Below are 24822 nucleotides of genomic sequence, written 5' to 3' on the forward strand. Positions count from 1 at the left end.
AACGCGTATATTTGCAATACATTTTTTTAATTATCTTGAACATTTACCTTAAAATTACATTAAAAACCTTTAATTTAATATCAATTACTTTTACTGATTACATGTAATTAACGCCTTAATTTTCTAATTACTTATCTTCAACATTAATTTATAAATTAAATACTTTTCTAGTATTACATTTATTCAATGTTAACTACTGTTTAACCTAGCCTGTGCGTATAGGTTTTCAAAAGATCTATCTGAAGCAGTTTTGATTACAAGTGGAATTTTATTAAGTACTTATTACCAATATTAGGCAAGCCCTTATGATTCGAAAAGGTGATCTACACAAGCCAGGCATTTACTACATATTTCAATGGATTGCTATGAACTATTCTAGTGTTACTCTAAAACACAAAACTCCCAATAGTACAGAACCTTCTAATTTTTCAAATCATTACCGTCAAGAGAGCATTAAATGTGTTACTTAAAATTATTAACACATTCTTGCATTGTGCTGTGCAGAAAGCATTTCAAGAGTTTACAAGAGTTTACAAATGGAATCCAGAGAATGTTTCTTCTTAAAATATTTTAATGCTGACATCCACATAAGATGTAGGAGACCATTACACATCTTTTGTTTTACTCAATACATTATCAATTAAGAGATCTAACAAAAACAAAGATAGGCTTTGAAAAGGGAAATGGACCAGCTTTTTTGTTTAGCTTCCATTTGATGTTTTTTGAGTTTTAGATTTTGGTCACTATGTCAGGCCAGCTCTATTCCCTTCCGTCTTTCAGTAGCAGCTGCATGCAAACAAAACATTTTCTTCATATTGTTGAGGCCTGGTGCACAAGAACACTATCCTCCTTGTCACAAAGTGTTAAGCCCCACTCTTTCTGGTATATTTAAAAATGGCAAGCGCTAGGTGGAGAATGAACAGAGGTAAAGTACTGTTGCATGAATACAAAACTAGGCTGATGGAGATTATCTTTGTTTTCCAAATCAACTGTTCAGAATATATCTCCTGCCAATCATTTAAATGCATTTAAAAGGACCATCCGGGGGCGTGGCCAAGATGGCGGCGAGAGCGGTCGAGTAAATCCTCAGCTCCCGCCGACGGCCGATTTCTAGCACCGGTTCTGGCACACCGGGACCCTCGAGACGGGGCCCCGGAGCTGTCGGATCTGTGGACAGCACTTACAGGACCGGAGAACCCGTCGGAGGCGAGGCAGCAAACGAGAAATCGCGAGCGGCGAGCGGCTTGGGCTCGGAGGCTGCGGGACGCCCATCCCCCACGGCGCAACGACCCAGTGCGCCCAGCGACGGCGATGAGCGAGCCTTGGATGCCCCGTCCCTTCCGAGACCGCAGCGCACCACCACCAGCGGCGGACCGCCCGGGGTTCGGAGACCGCGTGGAGCCCTTACCCCCGCGGCATCGGGACAGCAGCCGGGCCCGCGCGAGGGCGTTGAAGACAGCCTAGACCCTGGAGAGCTTGGAGACGCGGCCCTTGGGACAGACGGCACCCCGCCTCTCAGCAGCCCGCAGGTGAGCAGCAACTACGCTTGCGGCAGTGTCCCGGAGGAGTCGAGAGGGGTCCCTGTGAGCTCTGGGGAACGGAGGTCCTGCCCGGGCACCCAGCGTAGCCTACCCGCGAGGCGCAGCAAGTGGCGTGAAGCGCCGCCGACCAGGAGGGGGTCCTGAGAGACTTGGGGTGCTGTGAAAGGGGGCGCTGGGGCGACAGGGCCTGACCTGTAGTGGCGGAGGAGAGCTGTGCCCACTGGGCGAGGGGGCCCAACGCAGGACCTGAGAACGCGGTGCTCACCCGAGGTCGAGGCAGGAGGCAGCGTCTCCGCGACTCAATTCAGCGGCATACCTGCCTGGGGCCCAGCGGCTCGTGCATTGCTTTCGATGGTCGGCAGTGTGCAGTGACGCCGGGCGGGAGCCATCAGGGGCACGGAGACTCTCACACCTCAGGGTACTCGACCCTCGCAGTCTGGGCAGTGAAGGCGGCTAAGCACGGGTTAGGACGCAGAGGGAAGGAGAGGCACGCAGCAGCGGAGCAGAGACGTCCTTCGACTTGTTGTCGGACCGGACACGCGGCGGCGTGCTTCCACGTACATCAAGGAGCTACGGAGGGGCTTTCGTGAGTGAGGATCCCGGGAGAGCACGCTGGCCCCATTGAGACCCGAAACCAACTCATTGGCACGCTGAGGGTGGGGGCCTATCGGACTGGTAAACGAGACCTGGGGCTCCAGGTAATCCGACTGCCAGGAAAGGGGGATGTCTACGGGCAGACCACCCCGTGGCAAGACAGTGAAAGAGATGTTCGCCAAGTCGCAGTCCCCCCCGCAGAAGGACGCGGCAGCCCCGACGCCGAAGAAAATGGAGCAGGCCTCGGACGCTGGTGCAGAGCCCATTACGAAGGCCTTTCTGGAGTCCCTCTTTGCGTCCCTGCGAGATGATATCCAGACCTTCAAGACGGAGTTCACCAGCAAAATTCGGGAAGTGCGGCGCGAGATGGATGGCATAGGAGAAAGGGTGGCAGACCTGGAGGCCAAGAGCGACGAAAGGGAGACGGAACTCTCTGCACAGCAACAAGAGATTATCCGGCTGCACGATCAGCAAGTAGATCTGCAGCTCCACCTGGAGGGCTTGGAAAATCGCTTCAGACGCCATAATATTCGCATTCGCAATGTGGCCACTTCCGACGCTACCCAGGATGCATTCCGCTATGCTAGAGAGCTCTTCAACCATGTGCTGGGGCGGCCACTAGACTCTCCTCTACAGCTAGATAGGGCCACAGGACCGGCCCGCCCCGGGCAGCAACGGCGCCCCCCCCAGACATTTTGGTGTGTGTTCAGGACTTCCGTACCAAGGAGGAGATATTGCAGAAAGCACGCCAGAAACATCCGATAACATTCCAAGGCACGTCGCCGCTGCTGTTCCAGGATCTGGCGGCGCTCACATTGCACAAGCGCCGGCTCTTCAAGCCAGTCACTTCCTACCTATAACAGAACGATATTCCGTACAGCTGGGGCCACCCCTTCCGCCTCATCTTCAGGCTGGAGAATAAACAATATCAGCTCCGATCGGTCTCTGAGGCCTGCGCGCTGTTAGGAATCGAGGCGCCAGCGGACGACGCGGAGGTCCAGGGAACCGCGCCGGAGGCGGACGGGAGGAGGCCGCAATGGAGCCAACAACGTCGGAGGAAGCGAGTCAAGAAGCCGCCGGCGACGGAGATTGCAGCAGGACAATGCGCCGCGGTGGATGCAGTAGCCACGGACAATGGCACCGGCCCCACGGGATGAGAGCCTCACAGACGCTTATTGATCTGGTTGTCCGTTCTGGCCACATGGCCGTTGGCGGGAGGATGCTCCCGAATTGACTAGTAAGACTACCTTACTTTATTCCTTTTTCCTTTTCATCCTTGGATGAGAGACAATGACAATTTACAGTTGGGGGGGGGGTGTTTGAGTTGGGGTGGTTTGTGGTCCATGGTCCGATCAATGGTGGGGACGGCCTCAAGACAGGGAGGGTGGAGTCATGGCACAGGGGCGGATCGGGGACTGACGGGCTTGGTTACTCTAGGGCTACACAGGGGGCAGGGACTGGTTTGGAACCTCTAGATGAAGAATGATGAGCTCACTATCCTCCCATTGAATGTGCGCGGCCTGAATAATCCTGTTAAGCGCAAAGCGATCCTACTGCTGCTGGAACAGTCAAAGGCGGACATATGCCTATTGCAGGAAACACACCTTCTGCATAAAGATTGTAACAGGCTATGGTCTTGTAAATTCACCCATCAATTTTTCTCCTCATGCCCAGTTAAGAAAGCAGGGGTTGCGATCCTAGTGGCACAGAAGTTCAGGGGCAAAGTGCTGGGGAAGCTGGCCGAGATCAAGGGACGCCTACTGGTGTATTGGTTCGCTGTGGGCGACTGGACCCTTACGATTGGCTCGATCTACTGGCCCAATGACGGACAGGAACATTTTCTCCACAGAGCACTCACTGATGTCACCGATACAATGGACAGTCACATAGTCTTGGGCGGAGACCTCAATCTGGTCTTCGACAACACTCTTGACAGGTCCTGTCAACGCACTACACAGGTGGGAGCGCTCACAGCGGCAGGCAGAGCCAGAATGCGAGACTTAGGGTTAATAGATCTTTGGCGCGAGCTACATCCTGGGGAGAGAGACTATACCCATTTCTCAGCAGCCCACCAAACATATGCACGTCTTGACTACCTGTTAGTTTCCACTACCATTACACCGCTGGCCACCAGCGACGACATAGGAACTGCTTCGCTTTCCGACCATGCACCAGTGACAGTCACCCTTTCCATACCACCTACACAGCGTTCACCTAGAGTTTGGCGCCTCCGAGACTCACTACTACACAGGAAAGCAGTGGTCACGAAAATCCAAAGTGCGATCACTGACTATCTTGCACATAATAGCAACGATGACACTGCACTATCCACGCAATGGGCCGCGCTGAAAGCGGTCCTTAGGGGAGAATTTATATCACTCTCGACTGCAGAAAACGCGGAACGTCAATCTAAACGGGAGGAACTCACACAGAAGACCAGGGAGTTGGAACAAATCCACCGGAGAACGGGGGCTCCGCGGATCTGGAGGCAACTAAAAGCAGTCCGCCAACAACTCGCGGCCCTCGACCTCGATAGAGCAGAATACGCAGCACTACGACTATGCCACGCTTACTATACGGGCGGGGACAGGTGTGGGCGTCTTTTGGCTAATAAACTTAGCGAGGTCACACAGCGCAGGGAGGTGCGAGAGATAAAGAGGAGCGATGGCGTCACGGTAGACGGACACCAAGCCATAGCGGAAGCCTTCAGCGATTTTTATGCAAAATAGTACACCGCCGACCCTCCTAGCCCAGAGGCGGAGGTAGAGTTCCTGGCGAGGTTGACGCAAGAACAAATAGACTGCCTGGAGAGAGACATCAGACCGGAAGAAGTCATCTCCGCCATCTCACGGCTTAAACTGGGCAAGGCTCCGGGACCAGACGGTTTCCCGGCAAGCTTTTTACAAGACGTTCTGTAACCAGGTGGCACCACTGCTCGCCAGACTCTTTACCTCGTTTGCCGAGGATGGAGCGATCCATAGAGACCTGCTGGAAGCGTCCATTGCAGTGATACCTAAACCAGGTAAAGATCCTACAGAGTGCGGAGCGTATAGACCAATCTCCCTCCTGAATGTTGACCTTAAGCTTTACACAGGAATACTCGCCTCCCGCCTAGGACCGTGTATGGGGGGATTGATAGACCCGGATCAATCCGGGTTTATTCCTGAGCGCCAGACCTCAGATAACACTAAACGGGCCTTCCACCTCCTGGAAAAGGCGGCGCGAACGGAGGGTGAATACATGATGCTGACCATTGACGCCGAAAAGGCATTCGATAGGGTGCATTGGCCCTATCTAGAGAAGGTGTTGCTGATGGCGGGGATAGGGCCCAAATTCCGAACTAGGGTGTTCAACTGCTATAAATTTCCGACGGCTACAGTTCGTGTCAATGGGCACACGTCACCAAGATTCGACATCGAAAGCGGCACCAGGCAGGGATGCCCTTTATCTCCCCTTTTATTCGCCCTATATATGGATCCTCTTGCACACAGTTTGCGCTCCAACCCGGCGGTGCAGGGTATCAAGTTCGGGGGGTGACATCCACACCTGTACGCAGACGATGTGCTGATTTCCCTCGCGAATCCGAGGTGCTCCCTGCCGGCGTGTGTCGCGGACCTGGAGAGATTCGGCGATGTCTCTGGCTTCAGAGTTAATATGACTAAGTCGGTGGCCCTCGACCTGTCACTGGCTCCCGCAACACGCGCCCACCTGCAGGCGCAATTCCCCATACAGTGGACATCGGACTCAGTCCCATATCTTGGGATCCACCTGGCGCCCTCTCTTCAGACCTCGGTAGTCCTCAACTACTCTAAACTGCGGCAGAAAATTAAAAGCGAGTTGGATCTCTGGAAATATTTCCCGTTGTCTTGGCTGGGTAGGGTTGCGGCTGTTAAGATGACAGTTCTCCCCCAAATCTTATACCTCTTCCGCACGATCCCTCTTGCACCACCTCGAGGCTGGATTAAGCAGATGCAGTCAGAACTGTCGCAGTTCATTTGGAATGGGAGGAAACCCCGCATGAAACGCCAACTCGCTATGCTGGCGCCAGACCAAGACGGAATCGGGATGCCGGACTTGGCAATGTACATTCAGGCGTCCCAGCTCCGCTTTCTGGTAGAGTGGGTCCGGTGGGAATCTGGGAAGCACTGGTTGTTTCAAGACCAGGCCGTCGCAGGACGGACGCTACAGGAAATCCCCTTCATGAGACGGGAACATAGACCTTCCAATCTCTACGCATCCTACATCACGCGAGTGCCCCTGGAGATTTGAGACCGAGTAGGGGTCAGTCAGGAACTAACCACCCTTCCCTCCCCCCTCACACCCATCGTAGGAAATCCAGACTTCCACCCGGGGCTGGACGAGAAGTCGTTTGAGCGCTGGAAGCCTGCGGGTTGTCGGGCTCTACATCACGTCTATGACGCAGACGGAGTGATTCCCTTCCAACAACTCAAGCAGGAGTTCGGCCTGCCAGAGACGGAAAGGCTCCGTTACTACCAGGTTAGGCACTGGGCACTCAACACCACAGTGAGGTCGGCGGCTGACAGACACCTGACTAAATTTGAATACTGGCTGATCTCCCGCATCAATGACAAACAACTGATTTCAGACCTTTACAAGACGCTCATGCAGAAACATAAACACAGCTATAATGCGAGCAGGGTGCGCTGGGAACGGGAGCTGGGAAGGACTCTATCACACAAGGAGTGGGAGGGAATCTACCATAGAGCGCGTCATTCAGCCTATCACATGGGACTTACTGACACCCTCACGAAAGTAGCATACTACTGGTATTACACCCCCGAACGCCTGTACGAAATGGATAGCAAACAGGACCCTAGGTGTTGGCGCGGCTGCGGTCACATTGGCACGTTAGTGCATGTGCTCTGGGACTGCCCACTTTTACAGGGGTATTGGAGCCAAATATTGGGAGAGGTAGACACACTTCGAAACAGAAATCCCCCGCTTCCCCGCCTACGTGCTCCTAGGGTTGCCTAACGCACTGACATACCCACTGAAATCACAAAGGGGTCGTCTGATAGCGATCGCACTGGGGTCAGCAGTACAGAACATAGTGGCGCAATGGCGCACCAAACACGGCTGGCTCCACCGTCTGTGGATGGTTCTGGGTATGGAGAAACTGTCATTGTCTGGGGCGGGGGAGGACGCGAAATACGCGGAGAGGTGGAAACCATTCCTGTCCCTGCTAGCGTCTGAGTTCACGGAGGTGACCTGCCCTAAATACCGCCGTCTGTTGAGATTGACAGACACCGGCACAGAGCCCAAACCATGTTAACTTACTAGTGCAGATTGAGGAGGCCTAGGCGGCGGCGAAAGCAGACCATGGACCACAGGGAGGGAGGGGCGGTGGGAGTTTGGGACGTGGGGGAGGGTAGTCGGGGAGGGTTAGGGGTGGAGGGCTTGGGAGGATCTGGGATTGTTTACGAGGGTTTTCCCCTCTTTTTCCTCTCCGTGTTGGGTGGGGGTTTGTTACTTAACACTGAAGTAAGGGGGTCTTGCAGTGGCTGATGAACCGTGGAAGCATGGGAAGGCGCTCGAAGAGGGACGGTCGAACATTCAGCAGACGTACGGCAGGGAACTGGGCTACGGACCCTTCAACAGACGGGGAAGTAGTGTGGGCCTGGAAATGCAATGCAACCACACTCTGTTTATGACGCGGCCGGCCCCGGTTGGGTTGTAGGCGGCTTGCTGTGTATAAGACTGTTTACCCATGTCGTACTCAGGGGATTGCGCCTTCCTTATTACTGCTCGGTGGATCTGTCCTCGGACAGTTCTTCCGCTCCCACACGTCTCCGCTGTGTCTTATTTTTACATGTTGTATCTTCAATAAACATATGTAATACTAAAAGGACCATCCACTGAGGAGAAAACAACAAAATTCACTTTTGCAAGTCCTGCATCACTAACAATCAGCAACAATAGGCTTTCTAGAATGTTCCTTTGTTTGATTATGTCTTCTGGGTTTACAGATTTATTTTGACATCACTCAAGGGATTTCCTCCTTGCAAAGAGTAGTTGTCTCAATACTGGTGAATACTATAGCCATATAGCCCGCCGTAGTGGGCTATAACAGCTATTAAAGGCCCGCTACCGCGTTAAAGGCCCGAGCCGAAGGCGAGGGACTTTAACAAGGTAGCAGGACTTTAATAGCCAGTATAGCCCTGCTACGAAGGGCTATAAGGCTATTAGAACATTCTGCCACTAGAGGGCAGAATGTTCTAACAAATAAAACAAAGGCCTCTCGAAGCTCTAGTGGATTTAAATTCCCTTGAGCTCCGAGGGGCCTTCGTAAGACATTGGAATGTTGATCTGAGGGCCTTTGCCGGCCCGTAGAAGCAGGGAGCACTCCTTTGTCTTCAATGGAGCTCCCAACATTCCAATGTTCCTATAGCAAGTTAATGACTTCTGCCATTAAAGCTCTTGAAAAAGTTTACAAAACTGGAAAGTCTTTATCTTAGCTAAGGTGTTCCATCTATCCTCACTAACAATCTAATCATCCAAAGGTGTGGCAGCCAGCAACCATACAAAGCACAAAGAAACAGGAAAGTCAATTGGACAGGGAAGATGTAGTCAATTACTTGATGATAAGAGAAGACAGCATTAAAATATTAGGGAGTCGAGGTTCAGAAAGAACGGACAACAGTGCCATTCGAGACAGCTGAGGAAACTCAAACTCTGTCCACCAGACTACATTCCACATTTGAACCTCAACCCAGGACGTAATCAAAGTTTTTATGGATGCTGAAAATACATGCTACATCTGATGCACACTGATCGGCCATGAAACAACAATTAAAGGCTAGAGAGGTTCTCAAAGCTATATGGTTCTGAAAAACAGAACAGCCCGGGGTTTTGAAAGCATTCCTGCGGCCTTCAAGGTTTGAACTAAAATACTATGCTATAGTGTCTATATGAACTGCAGACTGATCTGCAAACAATTCCGTTCATATTGAGGAGAAAGTCAAGTACGCATTAATGAGACCCACTTATAGGACTTTTTCTGGAAAAGCGGGTAAGCCAAAGATATCGAAATTTAGCAGCAGAATATAAATACAGTTTTCACTCTTTCCCAGTTGCCAAGTGGCGATCTCGCAGTGACACAGGAAACCACTTGCAGATGCCGTTTACGCAGGCGCTGTTCAGCCTGTGCCTATGGTAACTTGCCTGTACAGAAGGGTTAAGAAGCTACCTTCTAAATAAGAAACTGTGAAAAGAAAACGAAAAAAAAATGAAATAAAAATTGTAGGGTTCTGGAAAAGGTAACAGAATCTGCAACCTGTAACGCTGATCAAGTCGACTGTCTTCAAGGCATCAGTCGGACCTCTGTGTGGCAAATCCTGCTGTCTTTGGGACCCTTGATCAAAGAGGAGGTACAATTAAACGTGGACAGAGCAAACAACTGAGAAGGGTTTTAAAATGGAAAGTCTTTTTGGTAGGCTGACTCTTGGCTAGGGAAAAGAGGCCTGAACTGTGTTGCAAGGCAGTGTTGAATGCTCACATGATCCTGTTTGCCCCAATGCAGCCATGCCAAATTCTAATGCGTGCAACCAGTCGCTCCTCCTTTAATAGAAAAGAACAAAAAAAAAACCCAGGCCCGTTTGTTTATAGAACAATTATCGCTGGCAGATCTTCTGAGCGCTTCTCTCCACATTCCCGACAACCAAGTCTCAGTTTGTTGCTGTGCCAACTCAATCAACGTTCATCGCAGGAGATTCAAAAGTGAAGAATTGCCATCAGAGTCTGATGTTGAAAAAACACCTCATGACTATCCGCGGGAACAAAAATATGACGCTTCCCTAAAATGGTCACGAGAGTCGTGCACAGGTGACTGATTACGTGTTCACAACACAAATAGGGTAATATGCATCCTGCTGTGCTAAATGTTTCACTGTTATTTTCTAGAACCATCTTCAGCTTTGCAGACACTCCATTTCCCCTCACAGAACCGTCCTTCAAAAAGGGCTGCGCAGTTTTAATGGCTCAGCAATACGGAGCGAACATATTTGCTCATGTTATGGGACGAGCAAGAGAGGGAAGGGCAGACTCATTAAACTCCTGGCGGGCACGTGAACGGACATGAAAACAAGCATTTGCAATGCAATAGGTCTCGCATTAGGAAAGTTTGAGCTATTGGTATTGTAAATGGCAAAGTTTTTATTTATGTGTTGTTTTTGAAAATAGCGAAATTAATAGCTTTGTCATTTACAATGCCAATAGTTATAACTTTCGCAAATGTGATACCTATAGCATTTGTAATGCAATATGTTTTGTATTTACATGACTTAGATGTATTGCTATTACAAATAATAATGGCGTTTAATTTTTTTAAATAACTAATACTTAAATAAAAGTTATTGTAATTTATAATGGCAATAGCTTAAACTTTTCTAAAGAACTTTTGTGAAATTATGTGCAGTGTATTTTATTGTGACGAATATCCAAGAACAGAAGTGAAATATTAACATCTTTTTGTGACATTTGCAATAAAGCTTGAAACATTGATAGCGTATATTTGAACCAGTTGTTGTTGAATGGTTGTACAGATTGATTCTGTGGTGGCACTGAGTGATGCAACGGTCTTGCCTTTGCAAAAGTTAGAGCTATTGGCATTGTAACTGACAAATTTAGTATTTATGTGTTGGTTTTGAAAACAGACAAATAAATGGCATTGTCGTTTACAATGCCAATAGCTTAATCTCTCGCAAATGCGAGACCTATTGCATTTGCACCCACACTGACAGAGAGCCACAGAGCCACACACACAGAATCACACACACACACAGAGCAACATACACACAGCCACACACACAGCCACACACACAGTCACAAACACACAGATGTGGTGGTGGATGTGGTGGTGGTGGATGTGGTGGTGGTGGATGACGTGATGGTGGATGTGGTGGTGGTGGATGTGGTGGTGGTGGATGTGGTGGTGGTGGATGTGGTGGATGTGGTGGTGGATGAGGTGGCGGATGAGTAGTGGTGGATGTGGTGGTGGTGGATGTGGTGGTGGATGTGGATGTGGTGGTGGTGGTGGATGTGAATGTTGTTGTGGATGTGGTGGATGTGGTGGTGGATGTGGTGGTGGATGTGGTGGTGGATGTGGTGGTGGATGTGGTGGTGGATGTGGTGGTGGATGTGGTGGTTGTGGATGTGGTGGTTGTGGATGTGGTGGTGCTGGGTGCGGTGGTGGTGGTGGATCTGGTAGTGGTGGATGTGAATGTGGTGGTGGATGTGGTGGTGGTGGATATGGATGTGGTGTTGGATGTGGTGGTGGTGTTGGATGTGGTGGTGGATGTGGTGGTGGTGGATGTGGTGGTGGTGAATGTGGTGGATGTGGTGGTGGATGAGGTGGTGGATGAGGTAGTGGTGGATGTGGTGGTGGTGGTGGATGTGGATGTTGTTGTGGATGTGGTGGATGTGGTGGTGGATGTGGTGGTGGATGTGGTGGTGGTGGATGTGGTGGTGGATTTGGTGGTGGATGTGGTGGTGGATGTGGTGGTTGTGGATGTGGTGGTGCTGGGTGCGGTGGTGGTGGTGGATCTGGTAGTGGTGGATGTGGATGTGGTGTTGGATGTGGTGGTGGATGTGGAGGTGGATGTGGTGGCGGTGGTGGATGATGTGGTGGTGGATGTGGTGGTGGATGTGGTGGTGGTGGATGTGGTGGTGGTGGATGTAGTGGATGTGGTGGTGGTGGATGTAGTGGATGTGGTGGTGGATGTGTTGGTGGATTAAAATATATATTTTTCAATAAATGATACTCAATTCGGGGATACATTCGTACATACTTAATCAAAACACTGAAATATGTTGAAAAATAAATGTTTCCATTGTAAAGTGTTTATCACTTGTTTTCAAAACATTTACTGCCGGATTTGCATATGGCTCTGCACATACTCTGCTCTAAGAGCCAATACAGATCTCTGCTTTTGCCACTGAACTAATACCGTATCTTGGACTTCCTCCAAATTGCATGATAACCTTACGCATTGAATTTGCTGGGTAAGCAGGATAAAACATGAACAACAACCTGCGTAGAAATACAAACTAAAAATATGTTTGCATTTGTTGGAGCAAATGTTACCCAAAACTGTCAGAGTATCTTGACATAGACACTAAGAGGGCAGAATGTATTAATGAAGCACATTTGTTAGGAAACAATGATGAGCAAACACTCTTAGTTTGGATGTGGTTCACTGAGATTTTAAGCACAAGTCCTCAAGAGCCATCAAATCAATTAGACTGGAAGTGCTGATAAACTAGCTATGCTTGAAGTTCGTTTTACATATGCCGGGTGGAAAAAATAAATTAGCGGCGGTTCTGTTGTAGCTTTTGTCGTATTGCTGTACAGCAAACTACGCCATAGAAAATATTATTGTGTGGGTGTTTTTTTTCTCCAAATCACACTATAAGAAATAATAATTATCGACACAAATAAAATAGATATTTACAGTTTTCTATATTAAAATAGGTGTCCCTGATGTTTTTTATAAGAGTATACTCCCTCAGGCTTCATTAAAAAAATAAATAGTATTCTCGCAACCCGCCCCCATAGCTAGATCGAAGAACTGTTTAACCGGCTTCTGCTGTCCTGGATGAATGAAAGTGAGCTACAAAACACGGACTGGATTCTACTTGAACCGCACACAGCAAAGCTCCACTTGCATCATCCAAATCCGACGAAGGCTGGATCCGGTGTCCTGCCCCCCCCCCCCCCCCCCCCCCCGGGCAGTGGCGGTGCGTCCATTGGGGCGTTCGGGCGTTGCCCCACCAACCAATGCGCACCGCCATCAGAAACGTCACCGGCCGCAATAGGGGAAAATGGGGGTGGAGCTGTATCTGGTCGGGTAACTGGTAACTGGCGCGCATGTTTGCTTTCGGGCTGGTCATTTTTCTGACCAGCACGGACATGCGCAGTAGCCTCCCCCTTGGGAGACCGAGGGTTGCCTCATGCCGCAGCCCCCGGTCTCCGAATGGGGCAGGGAGTTACGCTGCTCCACTGCCAATCCTGGCGCTGCTGGAGCAGTGTCACGTCACTGCATCAGTATGGCTGAGAGAGTGACGTCGGACTCGTGGCTGAACGGACCTGAAGGGCGCAAACAGGACTGCAGATTTCATCACTATATTCCGCAACACAGTTTGATATGCCTAATGGGAGGATGACAGAGAGACATTTCATTTATTCAACAGCTCAAGAGACTACGCCCGAAGAACACTACCTGCAATTGTTTATTGATGTATGTACTATGAGCGCCGGGGGGGAGGGGGGGTATAAATGTGTTTCAGACTCGTTGGGAACCGTTAGACATATATAACAAAAAGAAAACAGTCTTTTATTGCATATGTATAAAGAACAACGTCAGGATATGCCATGATAATGCTCTGCTAATTATGATGTATTACAATGATTACTGTGTGAATAAAACAAATAAAAAAAAAAAAGTAGTAGACAAGGCTGCTTTATGCCAGAAGATAAAGTAAAACTTGGAGCTTCAGAGTGCTACTTATTCTGGCGCACCTGTTCAGTGTCATCTTTAAAACACCGTGGCTGAGAGCACGAGTTCTTTCAACAGATATGGGTTTGGTCCAGGCATTACTGTGTCACCTTCAGATGATGACCGATATATGAGGCTTGTCAGGCCAGAATCACGTACTATCTTATGGGAGGTTCCCTCCAGACGACAGAAGCTTGTGCTTTCAATCCTTATAAAACATAGATATGACATTCTTTTGAGGACATTATAGTGTAACATGGATCAGCTGTTCCTGATGTTTTGCAAAAGGGACAAATGTTCCATTAGATGATGGAAGACTTTCTTTGTACCATTCTGAAAACTTAGCCAGAGATAAATAGCACGGTGCACCGTCACCCTGTGATTATGCCAACAGCTGCAGGTGTGCACCACCTTTCTATCTCGGTTGAAAAGAACTCAACAGTCTGTTAACAGCTGCTTGTGAATACATGTAGAATACCTCGATGATTGCCATTCACGTGGAATGTTTATTCATGTCGTGCACATTTTAACAAACGCCGTTCATCTTCCACTTCGTTTTCCACTACATTCGCGTGATCGAAAGTAAAGCATGCCATTCGGGTCACTGGGGCCCTTCTTCACGTCAGAGCTAAAACCAAACACAAAGATAACATGCACTTTTGACAAAAATAGAACGGGGAAACTAATCAATAATGCACCATACTGCATCCAGTGACTGAGTTAATGTACAGGCTCCAACTCTCACCCAGACATATGGTAAAAATAAGTGAACACTCCAACATGCAAACACTTCGTTTAGCAGGCCTTAAAGAGAAAGGCCGAGCACTCGGATTGCAGTTTTCTCTTACCTTACAACAACTGCGAGGGCAGGGAAATCTTCGCGAGAGCGCGTGCTGCAGTCCGTCCAGAGCTCGCACCGCCGGCCTGCGACCAGGAAGTCAGGCAGGCTGGCGCGCCAACCGGAAACAGGAAGTAGGAGGGCGGGAGCCTACCCCGCCTCCCACGGAAGAGCCGCAATTGTTTGGAGCACCGGAGCAGGCAGGAGCCTACCATGCGCCCCGGTGCCGAAGGAGGGAGGAAGAGTCCTGCTGCCCGACCCTGCAGCTGCCGATGAGGAAAGCCAGCCGCCGCACTAAGGAAGCCGGTGAGTGGGGCTTCGCCTCAGTGCTTGCTGAGCTGCGAGGGCGGGGGGCATGTGTGTGCGCGCGTGTGCGGCGGCGGGGGGCTGTGTATGTGTGTGAGCGTGCGTGCACGTGTGTATGTGTCTTGGAGTGCGTGTGTGTGTGACTGTGGGGGGGGGAGGGGGTGTGTGTGAGCGAGTGTCTGTCTGTGTATATGCGCGCGCATGTGAACGGCGCGGCGCGGGACGGAAATGTGCGCGTTCGCGCACCCAAATCCGGCCGCTTTCAAGCTCGTAACACCCTCTTGTCCTTCCTTCCCCCGAGATAGGCAACATTAGGTCTCCAGCTGGACACCTGCATCCTTCGGATGCAGTTTACCAGCTCGACCTAAAAAAGACTAAGGCAACAGTAGCAAGCTGTCACTGCTTGATACAACCAAATATAGAAGGTACGTATTAAAAAAAATATATATGTACATATATATATTTAAATACACATGTATGTATGTATATATATATATACACATATATGTGTGTGTGTGTATATATAATACTTTTGAACAATTTTAATTACAGTCATTGCTGGGCCCACATGGGTTTTATTTTTGGCTCCAAATTAGTGATTGACTACAAATACCAGCATGCCAGTGATACTACTGACCGGATATTACACCTGGGAATAATTAAGAGAGTGCATGCAGTGAATGGCATTTGGGAGCAGTTTCCAGCAGCCTGTGATTATTTCCTCTGACGAAGGAGCTGCCCAAAGCTCTGAAACGTGTAAGGAAGGACATTTATTTTCGAACGGAGAAAAGCTGGTTTTCCGAATAAATTGTGTCTTTGACCAGCCTACTGTGAGTGTGTCCTTGCCTCAGGGCGAACTTTCGAATTATATATATATATATATATATATATATATATATATATATATATATATCCGCTCTGTTGCGTCAAAGAATCCGGGGCATTCCTTTTTGATGTAAAGATATCGGAGCAGCAATATATATATATATATATATATATATATATATATATATATATATATATATATATATATATATTCACTGAAAAAACCATAGGTTATAGACCATATATAGTTAGGGAATTAGCATTTACAAAACCTTATTTTACTCACACAAAACCATTGAAATTCGCATATATAGTTAGTTGCACTAACTATATATCGCGCACCCGCAATCCACTGCTGATCATGTCACATATTACATCATTCATGACATGGTCAGTGACATCACTGATGACATCACTGATGACATCTCAAATGACATCACTGATGACATCACTGATGACATCACTGATGACATCTCAAATGACATCACTGATGACATCACTGATGACATCTCAAATGACATCACTGATGACATCTCATTTGACATTACTGATCACATCACTGATGACATCATTCATGTGATAATACGATGAACCTCTTCAGACTCTAATATAACCTTAGATACACTCAGTGTAAACAGACACTCACAGACTGTCACTCATCCATGGAGTTACTCACACACCTAGTCAGTCATGCAAAGAATCAATCACACCTCCATTTCCTCAACTATACAGTTATACACACCTTACTTATTCAAACATATACTAACACATATTTACTCTCTTATACAATCCCTGATACAAGTTCACAATGATCCATACAGCCACTCACACATTCACTGGCTCTTATGCACAGTCATTTATATATGTCAACTCTCACATGTACTGTGTTTTACATATGTACTTACTTTGACATGTAGCACTGAGATATCCATTCACTCACCAATACACTCATGCACACAGTCAACCGCCCATACAGCTGTTTCCACATGCACTTTTGAACCCATACATCTAGTGAATCAACTACTCACACATCTATGCACAGAGTCACATACCTCCCAGCCACCCACACACACACTCAGTCTCCCATACAAATACTTGGGCAACCAATCAATAACCCATATAGTTACTCATATAGCTACTGATCAACACATGCAGCAGTTTACAGAACAACAGACATAATGATGCACAAATTAAGACAGTTTAGTCACTAACCCATGCACTCAGTGAGACACATTTAATCACTCACTCATACAGTCAGTCATGCACCTACTAAATCCTTCATCCAGACACTTATACATCCACTCATTCTTCAATATGTAAGACATATTTTAACTTTACAGAAACATACAGTCACTGGATGTTGTCATCAGTGATGTCATCAGTGATGTCATTTGAGATGTCATCAGTGATGTCACTGACCATGTCATGAATGATGTAATATGTGACATGATCAGCAGTGGATTGCGGGTGCGCGATATATAGTTAGTGCAACTAACTATATATGCGAATATCAATGGTTTTGTGTGAGTAAAATAAGGTTTTGTAAATGCTAATTCCTAACTATATATGGTCTATAACCTATGGTTTTTTCAGTGAATTTTCAAGGTTTTGTAAAGGCTAATTCCTAACTATATATGGTCTATAACCTATGGTTTTTTCAGTGAATTTCAATGGTTTTTTAATAGCAAATATCAAAAGCTGTAAAATGTATTCTTCTTTTAAAGGAAAAATATATTTTATATGTACTTAATATAATTGTTTTATGTATATACATTTTTTGAGGGAACGAATTTATCAACTATCATGCTGAAGAACAGTGTGGGGGAAAAAAACCAAAGAGGAGGACTAAGAGGAAAGAACAATCAGTTCAAAAATACAATTGCTTTAAAGCATGAAGTGCTTTTCCACACATTACATTTAAATAACCCATATTAGAACATACAAAATATCTACAGAGGAGACGGTGTACATTGAATTTTAGACTCTTCATTGGTACCTACATGTTGGTACTTACATCACCCACACAACACAACAGCTCTATTCAGAGCTACCCTACCTCAAAGCACTCTAAAATATTATTTTAATATTTCCCTTGGTTTTCCCCTTGTTACGCTTTCCGGAACGCTACCCGGTGCGTGGACCGGGCGCTAACCGTGCGATTTTTTTTTTACATATATGGGCCTCCTCAGCCACCCTCAGAAAACCTAGGGGGTCAGGATATGTCTCCCGTGCCCCCTTATACCCATTCCCAACATTGTTTATCCTCCATCTTGTGACTAAATTCGTCCGAAACACAAGATGGCGGACTCCCGTTACGCTACCCGGTTCGCTACCCGGTTCGCGTACCGGGTAGCGCTTCCACCGCGAAAAATTGAAAAAAAAATTATTTAATTTTTTTGCCCCGCGGGGCCCTTTAATAGCCCCCACATCAATCCTAGGGGGTCAGGAGGGGTCTACCTTGCCCCCTTTCATTCATTTCCCCCTTCGTTTATTTCCACCTCTTGTCTCTCGATCCTACCGAGAGACAAGATGGCGGCCGCTCCGGACTGTTTAGAATGTTGACAGTCACCGGAGAGCCAATCCGCTTCTCCTCGCGAAGTTCCGTTACGCGTCTGGTACGCGAACCGGGGCGCTAACCGGGACGCTGTCACAGATATATATATTTTTTTGAACGTTAATTTCTCAAAATCCACTGGAGCACATATCTTGAGACCTAGCAAAGGCACATCGGGCAAACAGTCTCTACAATTTTGCCAAGTTTCATAGAAATCCATTCAGCCGTTCGAGCTAAAAGTGAGTCCAACCGCCCTATGGAAAACTCAATGTTAAAAACATGTTTTGGGACCCCCTTTTTTCTCGGCCCCCGCTTGACGAAACCCCCCCCAAACTTTCAGGGGATGCTCAGAAACAAAATGTGCCATTTTCCTGAAAATTTCAGCCAATTCCGTCCATCAACGCCAAAGTTATTCAACATAGAATTTTCAGCAATCCCTATTCAAAAAAATCCTAACTATATATACCTACTGGCGACCGCCAGTAGGTAATATATATATATATATATATATAACATTTCTATGGCAAAATGAAACCCCTCATTTTGTTTCTTTTCAAATTAAATGTATTAAGTGTTACCACTTTATTCCAATCAAGATGACTTCAGGTGTGCCATACTTTTGTCATAAGTAAGACTGTTAGCGTTCTAGTTGTTCTTTAGAACACTCTGGGACATTCTGTCATTGGGCTATAGTTGGGCTACATCTGGCTGATATTTGGGCTACATTTGTTTTTTTTTGTCTCTGGTGGCCATCTTTGGGCTACATTGGGCTACATTTGGGCTCTAACATATATATAGCCCAATGTAGCCCAATATATATTTTTCAAAGTTAATTTTCGTAAAAACCACTAGAGCATATATCTTGAGACATAGCAAAGGCACATCGGGCTACCAGTCCCTACAATTTTGCCAAGTTTTGTGGAAATCCATTCAGCCGTTTGAGCTAAAAGTGAATCCAACCGCCCTATGGAAAACTCAATGTTAAAAACACGTCAGGGGACGTCAGAAACAAAATGTGCCATTTTCCTGAAAATTTCAGCCAATTCCGTCCATCAACGCCAAAGTTATTCAACATAGAATTTGCAGAAATCCCTATTCAAAAAAATCCTAACTATATATACCTACTGGCGACCGCCAGTAGGTAATATATATATGTATATATATATATATATATATATATATATATATATATATATATATAGATAGATAGATAGATAGATAGATAGATATAGATAGATATATACAGTGCTTTAAATGGAAAAATAGAAGTGCTGGTACAGAATACCTGCTTGTTTCCGAGAAGTGCTGGTAATCTTCAATTAAAAGTATTAGATTTCTCTGAAGAAGTGCTGGTAATCAGTACCGGCCCATTCAAAGCAATAAATAAATAAATAAATTAAAAAAAAATAAAAAAAATATATATATATAGTTAGGAAAATAAACACCCTTGGAGCAGCAGCGGAGTTGCGTTATTTGTGCAATCTGAGAGCACCGTTACTTTGGAACATTTACATACCGGCGTGCTCGGCCGGCATTGGTGCCACCTCCCTCGGAGCCACCTTCAGCGCGCACAGAGCGGATTTGGAAAACACATATACATATATATATATATATAAATATATATTACGTTGGGCAGAAACCACTGTCCGTGGTTTATCCAAGACAAAACTATTAATTATGAAAGTTTTTTGTTAATAACGAACATGACATATTTGTGTCCTCATTCTTAATGTCTCTGCTTCTAGGGGTCGGCTGCCACCTTAAGAAGGTAACATAAAAGCCCTTCATCATAGAACCTCAAAATGTCTGGCTGGTTCGGTCTAAGCCTTCCAACCTTCACCAAGTTGATATTCCCACCACCAAAACATCTAGTGTGGCATTATAGCCCGCTGCTGATGTTCATAACGTTCTTAAAGGCCCTGATCCCAAATGTCAGTAAACCACAAATGGACGAAAGGGAAGTGGGCCAGTCCTGAGCGGTGGCCGACCGTGCTAATCCTGGCAACAGTTCAGGGTCATGGGTAATCTTCATAACAACGTGGCTAGTCTTGATTACCTCTGCTAGAGTCTGACAAGCTTACTGGAAGATGTAAGCAAATTCTGGGAGGAGGGCATCAAGTAGAGACCAAAGGTAATCTTGGAGGCGGACACATCAACAAAAGGTCTTGTCCTGCTGGATGTAGGAGTTCAACCGGGCTGAAAAATGGGTTGCCATGGGGAAGTCACCGGCATAGTGCTCCACTGTGAACTTCTTGCTGTGAAATCACATTACACCTCTAAAGACTAAACTCTATTCCATGCTATCCACCTCTTTCAAGCAATCTAACTAAATAAATAAAAGAAGAATCAATTAATAACATTATAAATTTGATTTCAAGGAATTACACCAGTCAATAAACGCAGGCCATTATATTAGATTAAGGAAATGCATTACGTCATAAAAGAAAATAATTAAAAGTGAATGATATTACCTGAAGGACACATAACATGAAACCTATTTACTGCCTACTCATTTTCACACTGCAGGGGTTCAAATAGATTATTCTACCAAATTGGGAGAAAAACAGCATTAGAGAAAAAAAAGGATACTATTTGATTTCATGTCTCTGTGGATGATGTTCTTCGCATGTAAGTAGCTGCAAAAAACAAACAAAAAACAGGACCCAGTTAATGTTATGAAGTCAAAGCAGCAACCAAGCTAATGAAACACAAACATGACTTTTCAAAGGGAGACTGGGAAGACTGTGTTTGTGAAGTATGACTCATAAGAGCACACAAGCAAACCCATAGGTATAAACATCTTAAAGTAATGTAGAGTGCAGAATAAATATTTTTTATAGAATCGAGTTTGTCAGCATCGGTTGAACATATAACTTTAAAAAAACACACACATACATAGCCGGTCAAGCATTTGTACCGACTGCAAGGAGGCCGAAATATGATTTAAATCCTCACAACATTAGGGCCCAAAGAGATACTAACTGGCCTCAAACTCCCCAAACGAAAACGCAGTGCATGGAGGTGAAATGAATGCTATGCAGTCTATATTTTAAAAGTTCAAAAACAAACATTGATGTTTTGAAGCATACCAGGTTCTTTAATGTTACATGAATAAACGTGGAGAAGGCACACTTCCTTTGAGATGTCTTCTCCTTGGACAGATTTTCGAAATTTTGAGATGACATCATTTATTCATAAGAATTGTTTAATTAACAATTCTTATGAATAAATAATGTCACAGAGCACAAATATCTCGTGAATTTACAAATAAGAGGTTTGACTGACACAGAATGGAAAACATATTTAGCAGTTAACTGCTAACCACACCAGCCAGAAATTTAGAAAGATTGGGCAATTCCGAATAGTAAATATGGAGACTGTTTACCAATCATTGCAACCGGCCTGATCGCGAGTCCAGGAAAACGTCATGAGCTGAACGACAAGTGCTCCCTTTTTTGGAAAGCTTCACACTTCATAGTAATTGGGTTTCATTATAATGCTAGCATTTGTTGGAGAGTACACCCTGCAAAATAATCAATCCCTGGATATTATCAAAACAAAATTACCCTTTTTTTTAACTTGAGCTTCCATCTTTCAAACTGCTACCCGTTTTCTCAGCTCAGTACATAGCATATAAAATACCTTGTAATGTATTTAGACAGTATAACTTCCAAGATGAATGCTCGCTGCTCTGCTCCTGGAGCCATGGATCTAAAATACACCATGTTTTATTTGAATTTCCACAACTATACATGTAAGATGTCCCATCAAGACGAATGCTGACCACCTGGCTCCTGGGTGAGGAATCTAATATCCTTGCTATAACCCTGACTTGTATCAGCAGTCCACTGAACCTCAAACTATATTTTCTCGAATCTCAAGCATTTACCAAGATTGCTTATTTTTGCCTCCGTTTCACCTTTTGTTAATAATGTTACTGCCCTGAAGTGTTAACTGCCCTGAGGACCACTCCGGATCGCCGCTTCCGTTTGGAGCGGGGCTGATTGCATCAGTTCCAGGAGCAGTGGGAGTCCATTGTGATCCTGGATGCTGCAACCAATCTCTGCATTCACAAGCTGAGGGACAAGGACTTATAAGCACTGGCATTGCTTAACAGTCTGTAAATGTGCCCTACCCCTATGACTTTGAACTTTCAGCCATGTCCGTTTTCCAGATGTTCTATGGTGCAGCTCACTACAGACCGGTACAAAAGAGGGTGGTAAAAAAGGGGGTGGTGGAAAAGTTGAGTGGGCTAAAGAACGGTGATGGATTAAACCCAGATCTGTTGACGGTGTGTGAGTGTTTGATTGGTTCAGATGCTCGGTCCATCACCACCCCTTTTGTACCACTCACTACAGACAGCAGGATGTGTCCCAATATGCCCAGCCCAGTGAGGTAAAAAATTTGAGCACCACCGAGAATGGATGAACCCATCGGCGACCACTTTAAAGAATCATCAACCGGACTATTGTCTGGATTTTCGGCAGCATTGCAGCCCCAAAATAGGCAAACTGCTCCAAGCAAAATCCAGTTGTGCCTAAATGGGCAGTTTCCACAAGGGTGCTAGGGTCATACTCCTAAGGACCACTCTGGCTACTAGATCTGCATTGTTGAAGCACAATGGAGCTGGATCCTTTCTTGATGTCAGACCGTTCTATGAGTACTTCAGTCGCAGTATCACGCTGAAATGCTCCCAATAAGGGTTAGAGGGGAACTCTCCAACTCATGGCTCTAGCAAGTAGGCTCCATTTTTAAGGTTGGAAAATTTACGCCCTTCATTTTTTAGAGCTGCTTGGTGCCAAGTTGGAGCCACGCCTACTTTCAAAATAGGTTGGATCAGTGAAGACAGACCCCAATGTCAATGTCAGATGGTGATGCATTGTCTTAGCTAACTAATGTGTTATCCATTGCACGGGATGACCCTGGAGTGAATTAAGAATGGCATACGATCTATGGTGACAGTTCAATCGCCTTCTAGGTGTGATCACTTGACCCTGGGCAGTTCTTCACAAGTGACTCTTGATGTACTGTTTCGGTCCATCTGTACTAACTATATTCTGGAAGAGGAGCAGTCACAGGCTCATTGATTGATACGGTACTTTGACACTGGCTTTAATTTGAAACTCTTTATGTTGATCAAACTGCTGTAAGCATTGTTGTTTCCCACCCATTTGGTGGGGATCTTTTCCATCACGTTTAATCACTCTTCGTCCCCTGAGTTGGTATCTTTTATCCTCTTTCCCACAATCCTTTACATTGTTATTAAAAAGGTCCTTTGCTTATCTCCACCATATCTACATCTCCTTTGGGGTAAGTCAAAGTCCATTAGTAGTTCATCAAAACTTACAGGTAGCAGATTTCTAATACTCTACCATCTTAAATTTTAAGCTGTATTTCTACACTTAAGCACCCACAAAACACGAACCGCATTTTAACAACCCACCCTCTTGTTGAACCACTTTGCATTTGACTTTTTATGCACTTTACCACAACTTAACTTGTGATTCCCTTTATTATTTATTTTATTTTATTTATTTTGCGTGTTTGTAGAGCGCTAGAATAGACTCCCAGGGGAGTATCTCCGGAGTTATTCCGTCAACAACGTTAATATATTTGAATCCAGCATTTTCCTATATCATTGTACATTATTTTCCATATTTTACTGGTCTCTACATAGATTATTTTGATGCATGTGCATACTAGGATGTCTTTGGCCATTTCCTGCCAATACTACATTCACTTTTCTTAATGAGCCCACACTATAGATTGAGCTTCTCCATTTCTCTCTCTTTAATAGAAGAGCTACATCCAGGAAAATTATTTTTTGTATGTCGGATTTTGTGACTCAATCATCTGTGTTTTTCCACTGATGAACACTAATGAGTCTGTATTGTAATAATTGTCGCCTTAATTGTATGCTCTATTTTATTACTGTCTCCACCTTCATTCTGCTTCACTAATTCCACCTGCTCCACATCCGCAGTAGTCAATTTCCAGACAAAGGGACTGCGTGGTATTCAAGGTAGAATGTAAAATTCAGATTTAGTCATAATGTAGGGTAGGTTAGACTATATTATGTAGTTTAAAGAGACACTCAGTGACTGATGGGAGAAGACTTGTGGTTGGAGCACTGTAAGAAAAGAAACCTTTATTTTGCATTTGTTCAACCTGTGTGACATTTATTCCTTCAATTGTTCATCTTTTTATGAGATCTACAAAACTGAAAAAGCGGGTTGTTAGTAATTTGTGCATCTACTGGATGCTAGGATTTGCTAAATCTACTGGCATTCATCAACCCCAAGGCACCTTTAATTTGAACATTGCATGGCACTGATGGGTAAGGTAGTTCTATGTTTAACTTTAACCATCATCACTCCAAATGAGATCCTTAATATCGCTGAGAGTCCTTACTTTCAAGGGATCCATTAAAGAAGTTAGGCAAGGTTTTAGTTACACTGATTTATTAACCAAGACAGAATTTGCCCATCTGTTGTCAGAATTCTCATATGCCAGGAAATAGTAGATGCATGAAGGTTAAGCAGGGACATACCTTCAAGTCAAGGAGTACAAACCTGTGTATAGGCATGGAAGCTGGATATACATCCAGAAGCAAAGCATACAGGAGGTAAACGAAAGAAAAACAGTGTGTGA

General features: G+C 45.6%; 1 protein-coding gene across 2 annotated transcripts in view; it reads right to left on the bottom strand.

The window, feature by feature from the left end:
- RAF1 (Raf-1 proto-oncogene, serine/threonine kinase) overlaps positions 1-24822 on the bottom strand; it is a 314694-nt gene that overhangs the window by 40663 nt on the left and 249209 nt on the right. For both annotated transcript variants that reach the window (XM_078661425.1, XM_078661424.1), the window contains exon 13: positions 20761-20807. In XM_078661425.1, coding sequence (XP_078517551.1) covers positions 20761-20807 — 47 coding nt within the window. The remainder of the gene's footprint in view (positions 1-20760; positions 20808-24822) is intronic.

The sequence above is a fragment of the Lissotriton helveticus genome, chromosome 9 (assembly GCF_964261635.1).
Source record: "Lissotriton helveticus chromosome 9, aLisHel1.1, whole genome shotgun sequence".
In the NCBI taxonomy this organism is placed as follows: Eukaryota; Metazoa; Chordata; class Amphibia; order Caudata; family Salamandridae; genus Lissotriton; species Lissotriton helveticus.